This window comes from Fundulus heteroclitus, chromosome 14 (genome assembly GCF_011125445.2).
Source record: "Fundulus heteroclitus isolate FHET01 chromosome 14, MU-UCD_Fhet_4.1, whole genome shotgun sequence".
Lineage (NCBI taxonomy): Eukaryota > Metazoa > Chordata > Actinopteri > Cyprinodontiformes > Fundulidae > Fundulus > Fundulus heteroclitus.
This window is the reverse complement of record NC_046374.1, coordinates 13,760,214-13,779,001: the sequence shown is the minus strand read 5'-3', so window position 1 is coordinate 13,779,001 and position 18,788 is coordinate 13,760,214. Positions and strand designations below refer to the sequence as shown.

Below are 18,788 nucleotides of genomic sequence, written 5' to 3'. Positions count from 1 at the left end.
CTGACTCGCTGACAGGGGGGAGGAAAGACTCCAATGGAGGCCAGAGACGTGGACCGGCGGACCGCAGGAGCTGAAGCATCTCCTCTGTGGGCAACATTCAGACTGGGCAACATTTCTTTAAGCTGGTGCTGAAACCATTCCTACATAAGAGGGTTTATTTGACCTTTCATCATTTATGGGAAACATGAGACAAAAATGCTCATTTCTCTCCGATGTAGTAGATGGAAACGACGACTTCTTGGTACCAAAGCACCAGTAACCCGTGTCAGTGTTGGGGACTGGTGTCTGTCCACCAGGCTGCGTCTCATCTCAATGGTAAGCTGCTGATGTAGGTCATTGTTTTACAGCCTGCAGGCCCTGTGGGGTACATGTAGTTCAATCGTGATGAAAGTCTTTAAAACACAACAGCCCAGCAGTGAAGTTCAGTAAAAAAATAAACCTTTTAGACAAGCAGAGACCAGCTGTGAGCAGCTAAAATAAAATAAACATTTTTTATATGAACGTTCTACCCTGTAGAGCAAAGTGTTATTTCAGGTTTTCCACAAACATCTGGATCACTGCAACAGCCAAAGTGCTGGAAATGAAACATTTAATGTCACTCTTTTAGAAGTATGTAACGTCAGCAAAATAGGTTGTACAGGGGAAAAAATACGGTATTTACATTTTACCACTAAACAGAGGGCATAAAAACAGTGAAGGAGGTCGAAGGACCTGTGCCAGTATTCAAAGATCATCAGAATCCCCAGAGAGCTCCTATCTTAGCCTAAAGATTCCTCCCTATAGGAGCTTCAGAGCGATTCAGATCGCTGCTGAGAGCCACTCTGAGTAAGGAAGTGACATTTTTTTATCCTAGAGAGGAGGTGGTGTTGACCCTGCTGCTTGGTGTGACGCTGTCTTTAAGAGCTATGATTGATTCATAGTACAAAAAAACAAAAAAAACACAAATGTGCTCCTATTAAAAGACAAATCAACCGATTAGACTGGATTAGAATGAAAATTAGCTAAATTAATCGTTAGTCACCTCACAATGTTTGAACACGTCTTATGCACGTCCTCATTATTTTGATTTGCTTATGTTTACTCCCCAGTTATTTTAGGACTTCATCTATTTCAGATTAATGCGCACTCACCTATCAGCAGTTCACTGGGATTGCCTGATTGTATAAAAAAAAAAGTTAATTTGGCAAAAAAAGACCAACATGAAATGGAGGAGAGAAAAAAAGATGGAGTAAAATCAAACATTAACGCGTCTGTCCAGTCAGCTCTGGGAGGAGTGTTGGAAGGTAAATTGGTCCATGGATCACAGCGCAAATACACAGACTTTGAGGCGTTGTTGCTGCAGATCAATGCGCCTTTTCCTCTGTGCGTCTTGGTGCTTTTACGCACCAGCCTGAAGCGGGAGAAGCGCTGCGGCGATCTAAAGCGAGATGGCGTCACACAAGCAAACTTCTGGGAGATATTTTAGGCTAGTAACATGCAACACAGAAAATACTTTCACCTCTACACACACCTGTTATTTATTTATCCTCCAAATGTCCTTGGGTAGAGTTGCCTTTAAACGCTCCGGCCGCTGAGACTAATTTCCCTCTATAGGGATGATTAAGTTTTTCTACACATTAATTATGATTGTTAAAGAAGTCTATGCGCACCTTTCCTCCACTGTGGATCAGCCAATCAGCTCTCTCCGTTTCCACCATCTTTCCTGCTCCAGACACTCTAGGCTCGCTAAAAGTCCTCCTCACTACGCCTTATTTGTTGACTTTAAGAGCTCTTATAAGGCCTAGTATGCTTTGTGAATAACTTATCTTAACATTCTAAGATTTTTCCTAAATGACGCCTCTAAGAGCTAATTTTAGTCTCAGGAATCCTTGTGAATATGGGCACTGAAACTCTGACTCCTCCCTGTATGGCTGCCCACATCATCCAGTTAAACACCAAACATCCCATTTAAATCCACTTTGCACCTTTTCACATTCTTATTTAACCATACATATACAGTATATCAATATATTTTAAGTCAGAGCTGCCTAAATGGTAACCCAGCAAACAGTTCCAGTTATGCATTTATAGTATTTATAAGTTGCTTGGGTTTCTACATCATTATTATAAAGTAATATCTGAATTAAGGGCTTGGCATATATATATATATATATATATATATATATATATATATATATATATATATATATTTCTTACTGGTTTAGTTTTTTTTTTTGAGTCACTGATTGAGAACCCAGAGATAAGTGCACAGTCATTTAATAAACCTGTGATCAGGGTTTAAATTACAAGCAGGATTAACACTTTCATATACGTTATATATCAATCAAAATATTTGTATTAAATATCTCATTCTGTACTTTAAAGAATCACTTAGAGTAGGACGATTCAGATGGTATTTATGGTATGTTTTTAAAAACAGAACTGATCAGATTGAGTGAAGAAGTGAAATAGAAGGCACTTCCTGAATTAAGGGACATTTAGACCAGGCAAAGGTTCTACATTTAAATCCCACACTAGAAAAATAAATGTTCGGGACCAGCAGGATCACGCAACACTGTAAAATCTTCAGTGTTAACAAATTAATCTGTTCACAGCTTTTGAGCATCGTACCCTTTTCACATTTTGTCCCGTAGTGATAAACCTCAATGTTATCGGCTTTTAAGTTTGTGGTTTTAAAGCATAGCGTGGGTTACAGGGTTTTTGCAGACGTCTGCCCCCTTCTGGTGACAAGTTGAAATAACTCCAGTGCTGTAGACCTGTGAGAAGAGGAAAAATGTCTGCCGCTGCGACTGCACAGCTCTTTTGTTTAGAGGCTTAATGTCTACTGACATAAGAAAGCTATAACTATTAAAGTTAGCCTGTCTTCTTTCGCTATTGCATCGATTGTGCGGAGACTCAACAATGTGGTCAGGTCACCTTTAACATGACGAAATGTGAAAAAGTTCAAGGGCCAGGAATACTATAAGGTTATTAATTAATATTAAGCTCCCTGATCTGTTGTCACAAACTAATCCTTTCACACGGCAACATTTATTGTCGATGGCTCCTATAAACCTTCTTCTGTTGTGGAAGAAGTCCTGAGTGGAGCTGCGGGCGTGAACTTCAGGACGGTACGTGGCCAGACGTGAAGTTTGTTCACGCTGGAGGGCTTTTATCCACAGAGAGGACCACACACACACAGACTCAGCTGAGCTGCTTCAATATTTTCTCCTTTTAATTTAAAACAAGTTTTTTTTCTCTTTACATATTCTCTGTTGTCAATGTACAATCAAACAATGTAATCATACATAAAATTCTTCGGAATAATAATAATAATTATCACAACTGTATCGACACTAGCCATAAATTATAAAATAAAGGAGAAAAAAACATTGGGTTCAGTATGAAATACAATGTTAGGCAACACCACTGGTTGACAAAAGATGATGCTCTGCTCCCGGCTGAACCACGGGAGGACAGTCACTGCAACGCAACGATACACACAGGTCCACACACACCCACACACACACACACACCCACACAGGCTCCACTCACTCACTACAGGTAGCGTGGTACTGCTCGCCCACTTCCTCATCTGAATCTCTCCCCCTTTATAATTCCCAGCTGAAATGTGTGAAACTAAAGGAAGTGAAGCCTGACTATCTTCATCAGGCACTTTGCAGGCGGGGAGAGATCCGAGAAGCTCAAGGAGCGCCTGCTGCGAGCGAGAGCAGACACCCGTCGGCTTTAGAGGAGTGAAAACTTCTGCATTTAGACCCAGTTTTATTTTTTAATTTTTTTATAGACACTCAGCTGCTTGCATTAGTCCAGTTTCTTTAGGCTTCAAACATCTTTGTTAGCTTTTACATAGATTAGATCTGCTAGTTTTGAAGAGTGATGCGAGGGTTAACCAACGAACCACAAACAAACAAACGACTAATTGGCGTGGCAATTAGCGATGGCCCCAGGAGGCAGACGCCAAACATCTCAACACGTTAGAATAGCAAAACCTTGCCTTCAGGTTTGCTTTCAGTAGTGCAGAAACTCTAATTCTTAACTAGATTCCTTACACACAGAGGGTTTTATTCTCAGCGTTGATCCCTGTTGACTTTATTAGGCTTGCAGACGGCTGACAGAGACACGGGGGAGACTGCAGACGTGACCGATGTCCAGCGGACGGGTGACGGACACGCTGCTAATGATGGTAGCTCAGAGTTCATTATTTAGTGTTCCAGTTATTCAAGAAACAGATTTGCTGTTTTTCCATTAGCTGCAGGCCATAAAAAAAATCAAAGTTAACTGAAATAAATGCCTGAAATAGACCCCACCGTGTAAAGCATCCATATCAACATTGGAGTTCTTGGACTGACTGAAATAAATTCAGTTTTCGAGGACCTTATTTACTTAGAAGCGCCTGTTTTTTGAGGTTTAAGACCAGTTTTAGAGTCGACTGTGACAACAATGACATGTGGCCACCTTTGATGCTTCAGGCAGTCATTGGTTACAACCGGATCAAGGGTTGGAGAGGGAGAAGAATCCTTTAACTATATTGACGCAGCAGGAATTTCATCTTGTTTTCATCTTATAACTCAACCTGCCTTCATAATAAACACACACACACACACACACACACAAATGGCTCAAAAATGAAAGCGCGTCTGAACGTTTCACTTTTCTCCTCCCGTTCGCGTTGAACGGGAACCTTTTTGTTCTTGAAATAACGTACCGACTCTCAGTACCTCGCTCTGTTTCACTCACACACACACACACACACACACACACACACACACACACACACACACACACACACACACACAGGCACACACAGGGACACAGGTAGTAAAGGCGACTCATGTAGACGAGGAACCTGGCTGGAATGTGGAGGCGCTGCAGGCACACGGACTCACTCTCATACTACACAGGTAAACGACGTGGTTTCTTGTTTCCTGGAGGACGGACATGTCAGAGGTTATCTAATGTGTTTCGTACGGGGGTTTGGTTGGGGGGGAGGTATCAAGGCCCCGTCATCGCATCCCTCCTCTGCGGTTCATCCTGACCTTTTAAACCCGGCCTGACGACGCTGTCCACCGCTGCGTGAGCTGAAACGGGGGGGGGGGGGGGGGGGGGGGGCAGGCACGGCCAGAGTGCAAACAGGTGTGACGTTACGGGTCGGAGCGTGTGCGCGTGTTTTCGGAGACGGCATGCATGTTTTCAGGTGTCTGCGAGTGCAAAAGTGTGTTTGTGAAGAAAGGAAAATGCCTTCGACACGTAACCTTTTTTTTTTTTTTTTTTTCCTGTCCCCTCAGCTGCCGAATGACAACATCAAATGTCTTTATTGTCATCCTTCTCCTGCTGGGGGCCCGCGAGTCTCCGGGGGGCCGCAGAGAGTCATTCAGTCAGGCTCAGGGCCCGCAAAGCTGAGAGTTAAATGAAAAAAACAAAAAAAACAAAACAGGGTCCGGATGTCAGAGATTGGAGCCGTTCAGGAGGCACACCTCTTCCTCCTCCTCCTCCTCTTCCTCGCTACATCCTCCTCCCCCCCAGCCGTCCTGGAAGGAGCGGATCAGTTGAACATGATGGACTCTGGATCTTGGTCTGCCATCTGAGCCATGTGACGAAGGATATCTTTTTTTGTGATAATACCAAGAAGTCGCCTGCAGGGGGAGACAGAGAGGAGGAACAGACACATTAACAGGCGTGAGAAGTTACCGGCGGGTCGCGTCCGAAAGCCAAAGAGGGGAAAACGTCGGGCTTTTGTTGGCCTTCGCCGCAGCAGCAGCAGGATTTGACTCGCTGCGGGTTTATTGGGACAGGGGGGGTTAAAAATCAGTGCCAACAAAAGCTCGAGTGCCAGAGGGGCTACAGGGCAGAAAGGAGGGGGGGAGTCACTGCAGGAAAGAGGGCTGGAAGCGGGTGAGAAACAGCACCCGCTCCAGAGGAGGCGTCCTCTCAGACACAGCCCCGGTCAGTCCAAGAACCAGGGCTGGATCTCCCAGAGAGGAGCCAGGAAGTAGCAGACAGGGGGAGGCAGGGAGGCAGATCCTCGGGGAAGCAGGAAACCAGCAGAAGCTGCCCTCTCAGGAGTCAGGCCACAAAACGGGACTTTAATTCAACTTCGTTAGCTGTCCAGGTCTCTGGAGCTTTACATAGAGCAGCTGTAACTCATCTCTGGCAAGTATGCCCCCTTTTTAAAAGCTAAAAATATTCCTGATTTTATGTAAACTATTTAACAGACTGCATACAGAAACATCCCAGTTTTAAAGGTAACTTTAACTTTTTGGGGGGTTTTCAACACTTTCTCTCGACTGTAGTAGATCATAAATGAGAGCCGGCCCTTTAAATGAAGGACTGTTCTGTGTTGGTCAAGGGGTCACACAGTCATCGTTACAGTACATGGGAAAAGATTAATTAAAGAAAACAGATACCACACAGAGCCACACAGAAGTATTCACACCCCCTGAATGCTTCCACATTTTGTAGATGTTAAAACAATGAGCTTCCCTTTATGTTACCACCATGTCCCTCCGTGCCCTCAGTGAAACATGGTGGAGGCAGCATCATGCTGGAAGGATGCTTGTCTGCAGCAGGTGGACAGGGGAAATGGTCAGAGTCCACGGCGAGACGGCTAAATGGACGTGCAGAGGACCAGCCTGAACCTGCTTCAGATGTTTTACAAAGAAGAATGGCCAAATATTTCCAGAGGTGGGAAGCTGTTTAAGGACCCAAACGACTTAAAGCTGTATTTACAGTAAAATATGGATATATCCAAAGCGCCCAGTCAGACGGCTGAACACAGATGCAGACCGCATGCTGCAGTTTTTTTTATTTGTAAAACAAAACCTCTGAAATCTACAGAGTCTTCCTGTCACTCCAGCATTAAGCACTTTGTTTTGGCCAATTCCATAAAATCCGTAAAAATCCATTAAAGGTTAAGGGGATCATAGGAGAAAATCAGAAGTAAACGGGGTGTGAATACTTTTGTAGGGCTGCGTGTGCACCGAGCTGTTTTCTTTGCACCTTAACTCATTTTCACCAGTATTGCTCTGTGTCGTTACGTTTCATCTCAACAGAGAAAGCTATTAGCTTAAGCAGTTTGTAATAATGCAGAAGCAACGGCGCCATCTAACGCTACAACATCCAATCGGTGCATAATTCAGCGTAACGCCGCTTCTTTAGCTTTTGTGCTTCTTGTTTCTAATATTAATCCAGTTTTTATGCTGCAGAGAACCTCAACTCATCCTCACATCAGACAACTTCTCTTGTAAATGTATTGCTTCACAATATCAGACAGAATACTGGATTGACTATAATATCTCAGCCTTTAATCAGGGAAAATTATTTTTTTTACCTACTGTCTTGCTGTTTTAAAGACTAACTTGTTTTATGCTGTTAGGCCTTCACCTTTCTTTACAAAAATATCTGGGCTTAATATTAGAACTTCCCGTCTCCTAGGTCTGCGCGCCCGTTTACTGATTTTATTTGCACTTTTATTTCACATTATTTATTCTGCCAAAGAAAAAAATATTGTTTTAAACCATCTTAACATTTCTTCTAACCTATTAACCTTTCCAAGCACTGAGGGTTAAGCCACAACCACGCCAGGTCGGTGTAGAAAACTCAGTACAAGCAGCACTTTAAGGTTTTTAATGCAGATTTAAAAACAAACAGGCAGTGATGTCACACGTTTCGCAGGGTTTCTTTCTTTTTATTGCTAAAAATGCTGTACGTTTGCATGCAGACAAGGACGTGCATTTAAAAGGTGCAAACACTGCAGAGAAAGTTTGTTCTGCAGAAATGCCTGGCAGAGATATTTTTAAACCGGATGATTATACTATGATAAACTGGAAGATTGGCCATTCAGACTCCTGCACCGTAACTCTCCTCCTCCTCCTCCTCTTCCTCCTCCTCTGATCGTACTGCTGAGCCATCTACCGCGTGACGCCGCTAGATTAGCAGTAAAAAGATTTCCTGCTGACTGGAGAGCCCCGGGCTGAGCTGATTAGTAACTTTCATGCGTTTAAAACTTTACAAAACATCAAGCAGCGTTCTCTGATTTGAGGTCGGGCGAAGAGGATTGTCTGAAGTGGAGCTAGGAGAGAGCTGAAGCGCTACAGAGAACAGCTTGTTTCAAATCCTACACGGGAAGCAGAGGTGAAAATGGGACGGCAGGTCAGAGTTAGAGGAGCTGAGCTGCTCTCAGGTTGGTGTTACAGCTACAGGCAGACAGACGCTGGTTAAAACAGATCGGACCCCAGCGCTCCCGAGTGGGGCCGGGTGGGGTGAAGGGAGGTGAACTCAGTGTTCCCGTCAGACCAGCAGCGTCCGGCCAGCGTCCCAGCAGAACCGACACACTAAAAGCCTTCACCAGGAGAAAAGCTCCCAGCCATCTGACTCCTCGCCAGACTGTGAGGTCTTCATCAGCCACATGGTGCTAACTAGAGGCCAGCTTGTTTCTTATTCATGTGAGAACAGCGTGCAACCCTTTATTTTAGCCAGAGGCACAGAGAAACTCAAATGTCCCTTTATTTTTCCTGAACAGCTGTCACACAGGGAGCTACAAGGACACACCGGCAACAATCTTCAGTGTGGATGCTGGTACTGAAGACTCAGGATTACCCATTTCTACCGTCAGATAGGTGTTTAGCTGTTTTTTTATGACATGTCCAAACATGTCTGAGAAAGAGAGCAGGCTTTTCAGCAGACAGGGATGCTGAGGGGCTTTGTTTTATGCCGCTAAGCCTATAAACTCTGTCCCTGCATGCCGCATGCTGTATTTGTAAAATGTTAGTCTGTTGCAAATCCCAGTGTTAAGGAAATAATCTAGTCTCTTGAGAAAGCGCACAAACTGTGGTTATTTGTAACATTAATTGCACATATAAGATGCTCAGACATCAACTGGAACTATTTTATCAGCATTTTACTGTTTTAAAACAGTGAGTGGCCTCAGCGTTTGAGGAGGAAGGCTAGAAAAAACTAAATGCTGCTGTTATATCTTCCTCCATTATTTTTGTTAAAAGGGAAGATTAAAAAAAAAAAAATCAGCTAAAACAGGAATTGGCAGGTTAGCCCTTTACAAAAACCAGAACACGGCCACAAACCTCTGATGGGTGCATCTCTCACATTAAGAGCACAAAGCAATCAGAACGTAACAGATTGAGCACCTGGCTTTCAGTTTTTGGGCTGACGAGACATAAAGCTGCTGGAGGACGGCAGGACTCTGCTGGCTGATGGAAACATCGGCAGGTTAAAGCACGGGAGCGGCTTTCATCCCATGCCGTCACAACACACCGACTAGCTCGGCTACAGCTACTGGCAGCACTCAGCACATCCACACCACACGCACTACGACAACAAGCTGAAGGGAATGTGGGTGTGAATCACATCTCTACAGGTTGATCCCCCCTCCCCCTCCCTCCCTCTGAAATCATAAACCACCCTCTACATTAAGCAGGTAAAAATAACGGTGGTCCCTTCTCCCAGGGCGGCTAACTACTCGCCAAGTCGTCGTTTAGGCCACAGATCAGATGCCGTCGCTCTGGGGGGCCGGTGGGGGGGAAAACGGAGCAGTCAACGCCACAAATAATAAAAGAAACAAACAAAACAAGAAGGGAAAAAAAAAGCAGCCGTTAATGGAGAGAGAAATCTGTGGGTGAGTGAGCTGGAAAAATGACAGGAGGGACTACTGCTGTGGTGAGAAGATGGAGAGGGAAGAGACACACGACAGGGATCATGACTGCTAACATGCAGAGGAGGGTCACCTCTGATTGGTCGGATTCCTGATGAGAGGCACAAAATGATTTCTGCTGTTCAGCCCAAAACTATTCACACCCACAGAGAGCTTTTTCATCTACGGCGAACGTTTAATTGGCTGCCGGCGGCAAACGACGAAGATAAGACCGGACGTCAAAGCCAATTAACTCTGTGTCACATTTTTTAGTTTTATGTGAAACGCAATCTTCAGAAAAGTCAAACTCCTTGACGTCACATTTTACTGTTTTTTGTTTTGTTTCGCTCGTTTCCAAAACCAGTTTGTCAAACCAAACCAAAAATTTCTCTCCAGAATGGGAATAATTTTGGGCTCCGTGAGCGAATATTTGTGCAAATGTGGAGCGATGAAACGTGGTGCTGAGGCGCTAGCATGAAGTAAGTGGCACGAAGCAGAGCTACAGATGACACGGATGCAGTTAAACGGGATGAGCTGCACTACGGGACTCCACTGAGCCCCTTTCAGACATGAAAGCCTCCGCGGTCACGCCTTCATCTCAGCTTAACTCCGCGCTGCTGTATCCTGTGAAGGTTCAATAGTAAGGGTGTATAAACACGTTAAGATCTTTAAAGCAGGGGAGGAAATTAGTATAGAGGGGGGAAAATATCATTGTTTTGTTGTTACTATATATTCTTAGGTACTTAAAGTTTACTTGCACATCAAAACCTACAGCATAGAGAAATTAGATAAATAGTTTGGTCACATTTACTGGTTAGAGGCTGTAGCACAAATAAAACACACATTATATCCCCTCTATGATCCAGATAAGAGCTCATTCAGAGGAAAGTAGTTCAGATCATTCTGCAGCTTTCGTTCAACATATTATTTAAATAGGAAAATTTCAAAGTCACTGCTATGTGGGTTTTATTGTACCCGGAGGCACTGAAAATCACGGCTGCATTACAGTCCAACTAAACTATTACTTCTTTTAATAATGTGTCACAAAATAAGGTGGAATCACTTTACACCAAAAGAATAAAGAAATCTTTTTTTTTTTTTCCTTTTGTGCTGCGTCATCTGACGAGGCAACGCCTTGGTTTTCATGAAATTTGGGAAGTGCCAGGCTTTACTCTCGCTTCTCGCTTTGCTGTTTATTTTAATTATTAGAGTTATATATTTAGACCTCAAAAAAGAAATCCTAATGGACTAATCTGCAAATATAAAATCTGACTTTAACTCTCACCTCAAGCTTAAGCTACACGTTTTCTGCATCTCACTGAATGATGCGTGAGTTTATCAACGTCGCCCCAGCTGGCTGTGCGGCTACTTCTGGATTTGCAACAACAAACAGTGACTATGTTTACATGCACAACATTTCACGATCGGGTTAAAATGCATTCGGATTAAAAAATCGGATAGTACCGTTAATATGGGTCCCATAGTTAATCCGATCATAATGTGCTTGTATATGCACCTGGTTTTATTCAGATTATAACCACTCTGACATCCGCAGTTATCAAATTCCCCTAAAAGAAGCACAGAAGTACATCCATCTTTGCTAAACAACAAAAATAGTAAACAACACAGCATTATACGAGTTAGTCTTGTGGGCGCTGAAACTGGATTTGCACGATACTCTAATGACGGTTGAAACGTTGCTGAGTAAGCAACAATTTTGAGCTCTTTTAGTTTTTTGAACAGAAAGGTTTATCGGAAGCCCCGAATGTTTTGCTTAATGACATTTTTCTGCCACTCACCAACGCGAAAATGCGTCACGTTTACATCTGTCGCTCTCAGGTCAGTTTGCCTCATTCTAAATAATTTTCACGCCTGACAAGCGTTTATATGAACATTGATCAGATTATCAATCGGCATAAACCTCCCCTCTCATTCGGATTACAATTCTATTCCCACTGAGCTTAATCCGAACATCATATTCCGACTAGCTTTTTTATTCTAATCGTCCATTTATTGCGATCACTTTTGTGCATGTAAACATAGTTAGTGAGAGGTCTGAATAGACAGAGTCAATCAAAAACAAAGACTCACACCAACGTTTAGCCCTAAGGCATAATTAACCTGACAAGTTAAACGTACGTAAACACTAGGAATATCCCAGTCCAACCGCATCGCTCCTGATTTTAACGACCTGTACTCGTGTCTCTTGATAAAAGCTGGCTATTACAAGGACTATCAAGAAAAAACAGTCTGCTAAACTATATTATAAACTGTACATGCTTATTTAAAGCTGTTTATTGTGGTTTATTCTACAGACAATCTAAATGTTTTTGCCCTTTTACCATTGCTTTCAAAGTGAAACAGAGAGACTATATTGGCTACAACAACTCACTGTTTCACGTGTTAGCGGAAAAACCCGCTAGCCTAGTTATCCACACTAGCCTAGCGCTTTAGAAAACTGTTTCATATTTAGACGTGGTAACAAAGAGGAGAGGATTCTATTGAGGACGTCCCTCAGCCGGTGTTTTCCCAGTCCACTATGCAGCTCCACTCCTCCCTAAGCCGCCTGGATATCAGGGCGAACCTCGTCTCCACCTGTCGCCGGGGAGCTTTCTAACCACCACAACTTCTGTTACTGAGACAAAGCTACCTTCTCGTGAATCTTTAGGCTCTGTGTCCTCTACGAGGGAAAAGGTGATGGAATTGAAGAGATACTGAACATCCTCCTTCTAACCGCCTAGCGATACCCGGGGCTTGGCTCCACGGTTTCCCCCTACACAGCTTGGGATGCTCCCGGTTTCACGATTCTCGGACGCCGGCTTTTTTTTTTCAGGCTAACCATAAGGCTCTCTTTATTGCAAACAATAAAATACAGTATGCTACTTTGACGCACCTTAAAGCTGCTGCGTTACGTTGCTTTTATTTTTTTTTTCTTGTTGATTTTAAAGGAACAATAAGTAATAATGACACCTAGTGGTTAGAAATAGGAACAACACACATTCTAATTTTACTCACACAGGATACATATATGATGATGTATTCTGTTTCATGTTTGCAGGCTGCTGCTCTTTGCCAAGATAAAACACCAAATGTTTTGGGAACTCTGGGAACTTTCATTTGATTGGCTCAGGAACCAGGAAGTAAAAACAGGCTACACTCTGAACCGAAGCTGTTCTGGACCGTACCTCTAGGTTTGAAAGGAGGAAAAACGTGACCAAGACATTGTTGATGGAGAGGACCGATTATTTATAGGGAATGTTACTACCATCCCAGGTGAGAAATGAGAATAATTTAAGTTGATTTTACAGTAAATATTGTACTTATTGCTCCTTTAATGTGCTACAGGACCAGACTTATCGACATCTAAACAAGCTTTTGCCAAATCTAAATTAATTCGGTGTGAACTCTACACAATATGTACCGTTTTAAACCTCCACATTGTTAGAATCCAGCTTTAATAACCTAAGTAATGCGGTTTTTGAACAAAGTGCAAGCACATTTACAGGACATTTCTACGGGCATGTCTGAAAGGGGCTCCTCACGTGATGAAGGTGACAGTTCCCACTCAGGTCCGCCGTTACGGGACCCGCAAAACTCCACAAAGATTACGCGTGATGGCGCCACAACTGCTACAATGGCTACAAGCAATGAAGGAGGAAGTCACAGGCCGTCTATTTGAAGGTGTTTGTTTTTATGAGTTGAAAAATCCACAACAAGCCAACCCACCAACAACAGAGTGTGTGAAGTTAAGAGGAAAGAGAGAGGAGTCTTAATGTCAAGTCGGGAACTGTCAACAGCTTTCCACAGCACTATTCATGCATCCCTTCTAAAGAGTCGTGGCCTAGGAGACAGGTGTGACAGTGTGTGGGGGGGGGGAGGAGAGGTCACATGAGTAAAGGGGCGGGGCTAGTCACCAGGGGCTCCGTGTGCTGCTTGAGCTCCTCCAGATGCTCTAATATATTCTTCTTTGTGATGATGCCCAACATATTCCTGAAACACACACCTGTTACTCGGTACACTGCCCACAACAACAACAACAACAAATAAACACACAGCAGAGACAGAGAGAACAAACAGCAGCAGCACAAATCATACAGAATAAATGGGAACGTAAAAAATTAACAACCTTACAATTAAAATAAATGGAAAACTGAAAATTACACAACTGAATTAAAACAAACGCTACACAAGTAAGCAAAACGTGGATTTAAATTAAGCTCATTTGTGATTGTGAAGTATTAACAAATGATGATGAAGTGGTGATATTCTGTATTTTCTGATTGTCAATAAAACCCATTAGACCAAAATCAGCAGAGTGGGAGAAACCAATCAGGTAGGACTACTAGGCGATGAATCGATTTTATCAATTCATTCAGATTTGCAATTCCTGAAGATTTAATTTTGGAAAATCGAGATTTTTTGGGGGCCAATTCACTCTCCTGAGCTTTTGCACCATATCGATCCCAAAAGGGAAAATTGTTTTGGTAATAGCATTCAATGTTAAATATATGTTCAATATGTCAATATATAGGAACATATATTGTCAAAATACTCTGAAGAGGAAACCTTTTTATCCTAAGCTGAGAGACTTTTATTTATTCACTTACTTAATTTGTCTGTTTTTAGATGTGTAATCCAACTAGCAGCAAAAGGTTATATTTTCATTATTTACTATGGCGGGGCCTGCCATCTTGTTTTATAAACATGTTTTAAAGCTCGTAATAAGCTGCATTTTGAATTCAGGTCACCTCTCAGATAAGATTATTCAAATAAGAGTAAGTTTTTAAAAATAATTTCAGCTATTTTCTTTAATTAAACAAAAGGGAAGAAAATCAATTAATCCGATTTGGTAAAAAAAAATAAAAAAAATTGTGACATTGTTTTTTTTAACCCATATCGCCCAGCCCTACAATAAGAACTGCTGTCTCTTTGACTTTATCTACAAGAACAAACATCTAGGTAATTAAAACGTAATTAAGTTCTAATTGCAGTCTAATTTTACTCATTTTAATTGCCTTAAATAATGAGCCTAGTATAAAAGCCGTCACCACTTATCAAAAAATAACACTGAAAACATTTTAAAGAACAAATTACTGGCTCCATATTTCTATAACAGAAAAAGATGCTCTGATTTACTATTTAAACCCAGAAAGTGTTATTTCTAAAGAAGATAAAGTAAACATGTCTTTAAAAAGTGTTCAGATTCTTTACATTTGCACATGTTACAACTGGCAACTTTGATGCCGAAATTAAGGCATCATTTCCTATACAATAATTTGCTCCTTTATTGAGCTTTAATGCGATAGACCAGCACAAAGTAGTGCATAATTATGAAGCTGAAGCATAATATATACATTCCAATCTGAAAAGGGGGGCTCGTAGTTGTATTTGACAACGGCAAGATATTAGATTTGTACTAAACTAAAGTATGTAAACGGATTCCCCCACATGGGCTTTGAATCTCTGCCCCTCCTCCAGAGTTACCCTGGACATCTTCTCTGTTTCTCTGATTGTGAGTTCAGCTGGACGGCCATGTCTTGGTAGGTTTGCAGGACCATTTTCAGATGAGGGCTTGAACAGAGTTTGAAAAATTGTTTTATAACCTGACCCGGCTTTAACCGTCTCCACAGCGTTCTCCCTGAGCCGTCTGCTGGGTTCCTTGGTCTCCATGATGCTGTTTAATCATCTCTGAGGCCTTCACAGAACAGCCGGATTTATCCTCACATGAAATTACACACAGCTGGACGCTGGTAATGAATAATATAACTTCTGAAGGCAAGTATAATTTAGGGCCATAATGTAACGGGGCTGAACAAAGATGCTTTGCATTATTTCCTACACAATAATTCGCTGCTTTGTGTTGGTCTATCACATTAAGCCCAAGTAGAATGAACTCTGAGTTTATAACTTGACAAAGGGGTATGAATACTTTCTCACTGTAAGAACCGAAAGACACCAAGTATGAACATGCTGCTGGTTTTGGTCTATTTCTAAGCCTTATTGACAATAAAAAATACAGAAAAGCATCAACTTAAGACTGAAAACTGATTAAAAAAAATAAAGAAGAGAAATGAACACCGCTGCTCTGTTCCTCTCACGTAGTTATCACAGCAAACTGAGCGCCGTTCTCATAAATCAAGCTCAACACGTTGGGGGGGAGCTTCTTCTTCCCGCCAGCAGATGGCGCTCCGCCAAAACCAACCTCCTTAAAGAGTGCGCAGTAAGAAATACAACGCTGGGCGTGGACGGGCCGCTCACCAGAGAATCTGCTGCGTCACAGGAGCGACTAGTTTCACTGTAATGTCTGAAAAGGCCGCCTTGCTGTGTGAGTGTGGATGTAGTCAGCAGCTGGAGGAGACGCTCAGTGACGGGTTAAAGGGAGCGCAGCGGTTAGGCCGGGTCATGCAGCGTCTGAGAGGCCATGCAACACCAGGCAGCGTGTGCATGTGCTTCACGGGACAAACCCCCCGACTGGTTAAGCAATCATTCCAGAGGTCAGGAGGTGGGAGGAGGTGGAGGGCACCCCCTCCTCCGCTGCTCTTCCCTGCAGACAAACGGCCGGCTGCGTCCTACTTACCCGTTGTGAGTGACCAGACACTGGCGCAGGCCCAGCTTCCTGAAAATGTCCACCACGATCTCCATGGGGGTGTGGTCTGTGACGGTGAAGGGGCTCATGTCCAGGATGGAGCGCAGCTTGAGGGGCCGGGGGCTGTCGGCCGGCAGCGTGGGCGCGTGCTGGGTGAAGTACACCCTGGAGTTCAACATGATGCCCTCCTGCTTGCGGCGAGCGTTTTCTGTTGGAATGAAAGGGAAAAAATTAGTGCTGTCAAACGATTAAAAATTTTAATTGCATAATGTCAATAGTTAACTCGAGATTAGTCGCAATTAATCGCATATTTTATCCTTTTATTTCTGAAAGTGTAATAGCCTGTTTGGGCATTTTATTGTGCAATTTTGCAATAAATGACACTAATAAAATACATGCTTGTACAAAAAATATTTTTATTTTGTTATTTTTCAAGCACTTTTCAGAATTGGAATGAAAACATCCTGGTGCCAAATGTTAAACTCTGGACTATAATGGCTAAATGACTAATCATGACGCCCTGATGTTTACACCATGTGTAAACAAATGTGTAAACAAATACCTATTTTCATGCCGATGTATATTTTTTTGCCTCTTAAACAAAGCTAGACATGGTATGCATAAACATATAAATTAATAAAAATTGTACATTTCAATAAAGTCATATGTTTTGTTCATTTCTTCACTTTCTCTCTCACACACATCTAATTCTGAGCTTTCACACCAACAACAATCATTTCTTTAAATATTTTTGCTTGCTGTTTCTATCCATATTCATAGAGTTTAAGCCTGGAAAAAGGTTTTAAATCTCCAGGTCATTCCAGTCTTACACTTTGCTTGTACCTGGACAGGAGCTTAGTACCCTTGAAAAAGACTGTTTAACAACTGTTTAGTAACTCCAGGTCCTTCGTTTGGCAACGTGATTCAGCCTTAGTTTGTTTAAAATGGGTTTGCGTTAACGCCGTTAATAACGCGTTTAACTGACAGCACTAGAAAAAACCCATTTAGATAACCTAGAATCTCCCGCCCCGGTTTGGATTAGCCTCCTACTTCAGTTTTACCTATAGCGATGGTGATGTCCCTGCGCAGAGCGAAGCCCACCAGCCTCTGCGACTCCTTGGACACGATCACGGGGAAGCCATTATAGCTGGTCTCGTTGATGACGGCCTGCAGCTCCTCCACCGTCAGGTCGTCCTGCGTCAGCACGGCCAGCGGCGGGTCGCTGTTCCGCGGCCGCATCACGTCCCTGGCCAGCGTGGTGTGCGTGAACTCCTCTTTGGCGTCCAGGAAGGGGTAGCCGTTCAGGCGGATGTGGGCCTCGTAGATGCCCTCGCGGCCGAACGCGTCGCCCACCCATTTGCTGGTCATGACGGCGGCCATGAGGGGGACGATGTACTCCAGCCCGCCGGTCAGCTCGAACACGATGACCACGAGGGAGACGGTCATACGCGTCACGCCGCCTGCGGGACACCGGAGACACGCGTCAGCACACGGCTTCGGCTAAAACCGATGGAAGAAAAGCTTTAAATATAAGGAGAGGAGGAAGGGTGATATAAAGGTGCCCTGTATTGATGCCCCCTGAACTCTGCCACATGTTGTTACATTAGACTGGACGCGGCTCCAAGCTGATTTGAAGACGGATGGAGCGAAATACAAGGAAACCCTTTAAAAAGAAAAAAACTGATTGGAGGCTGCAGAAGATGAGAGAATGGGGTGGAGGTTCACCTTCCAGCAGAATGACACTAAAGCTGAAGCTGCGCTCCGGCTGCCGTCAGAACTCAGAAATCCTGACTTCTGATCAGAGGAATCAACCCTAACGGCCCCTAAGTCAGACTTTACCCTCAGAATGTTACAGAAACCTTTTAAGGCCAATCGTTGGCTCCAACATGGCAGCTCCTCGCATCAATAACACTAAGCTGTGATGAAAACATGTTGAGTGCGTCTAAAATCAATGTTACATGTAGCGGCTGCAGCTCTGAACCTAGCAAATTTAAAGCGGTGTTTGCATATGGTAAATACAGTTTCAGACGACGCTCGTAAGATGTACTACAAACAAAAAAACAGCTTTTCTGGCCGTCGCCATGTTGGAATCCGACTTCTCCGGCTGTGTTAGCTGGGACACTTCTAACTGGGACGCTGTTAACTGGGACGCTGTTAACTGGGACGCTGTTAACTGGGACGCTGTTAACTGGGACGCTATTAATTGGGACGCTGTTAACTGGGACGCTGTTAACTGGGACGTTAGCAGCGTTCCCAGATCCTAGTTCCCACTTCCCAACTAGAAATGGAACGCAGCGAAACCTACGATGAGAAGGCTTAGATCAAGCTACAGGTCATTTTTCTTCAACTTTATCGTTATGCACCGCTTTGTCTACGTTTATGACATTACTATTAAAATACTTTGACGTTTGTGTTTATAATGTGGCAACAAATGAAGTTCAAGAGTTCAATACACTTTTGCAACACAATGTAAACTATTGATAATGTAGCCTGATTAATTATAGCAGCAACAGGCAGAGTTAGATAACATAACATTTTTGATACGTAAAACTTTTAGGA

At 43.1% G+C, this 18,788-nt stretch overlaps 1 protein-coding gene across 7 annotated transcripts in view; it reads right to left on the bottom strand.

Moving 5' to 3' along the window:
• Nucleotides 1–5,253: 5,253 nt before the first annotated feature.
• clcn3 (chloride channel 3) overlaps nt 5,254–18,788 on the bottom strand; it is a 51,629-nt gene continuing 38,094 nt past the window's right edge. For 4 of the 7 annotated variants that reach the window (XM_012873103.3, XM_012873119.3, XM_021321970.2 and 1 more), the window contains 4 exons: nt 17,291–17,689; nt 16,221–16,437; nt 13,558–13,633; nt 5,254–5,633 (listed from right to left, as the gene is read on the bottom strand). In XM_012873103.3, coding sequence (XP_012728557.2) covers nt 5,445–5,633; nt 13,558–13,633; nt 16,221–16,437; nt 17,291–17,689 — 881 coding nt within the window. In that variant the 3' untranslated portion in view covers nt 5,254–5,444. Of the gene's footprint in view, nt 5,634–9,476; nt 9,515–13,557; nt 13,634–16,220; nt 16,438–17,290; nt 17,690–18,788 lie in introns of all 7 variants that reach the window. The other 3 variants (XM_012873134.3, XM_012873142.3, XM_012873127.3) reach the window with 2 other exon arrangements.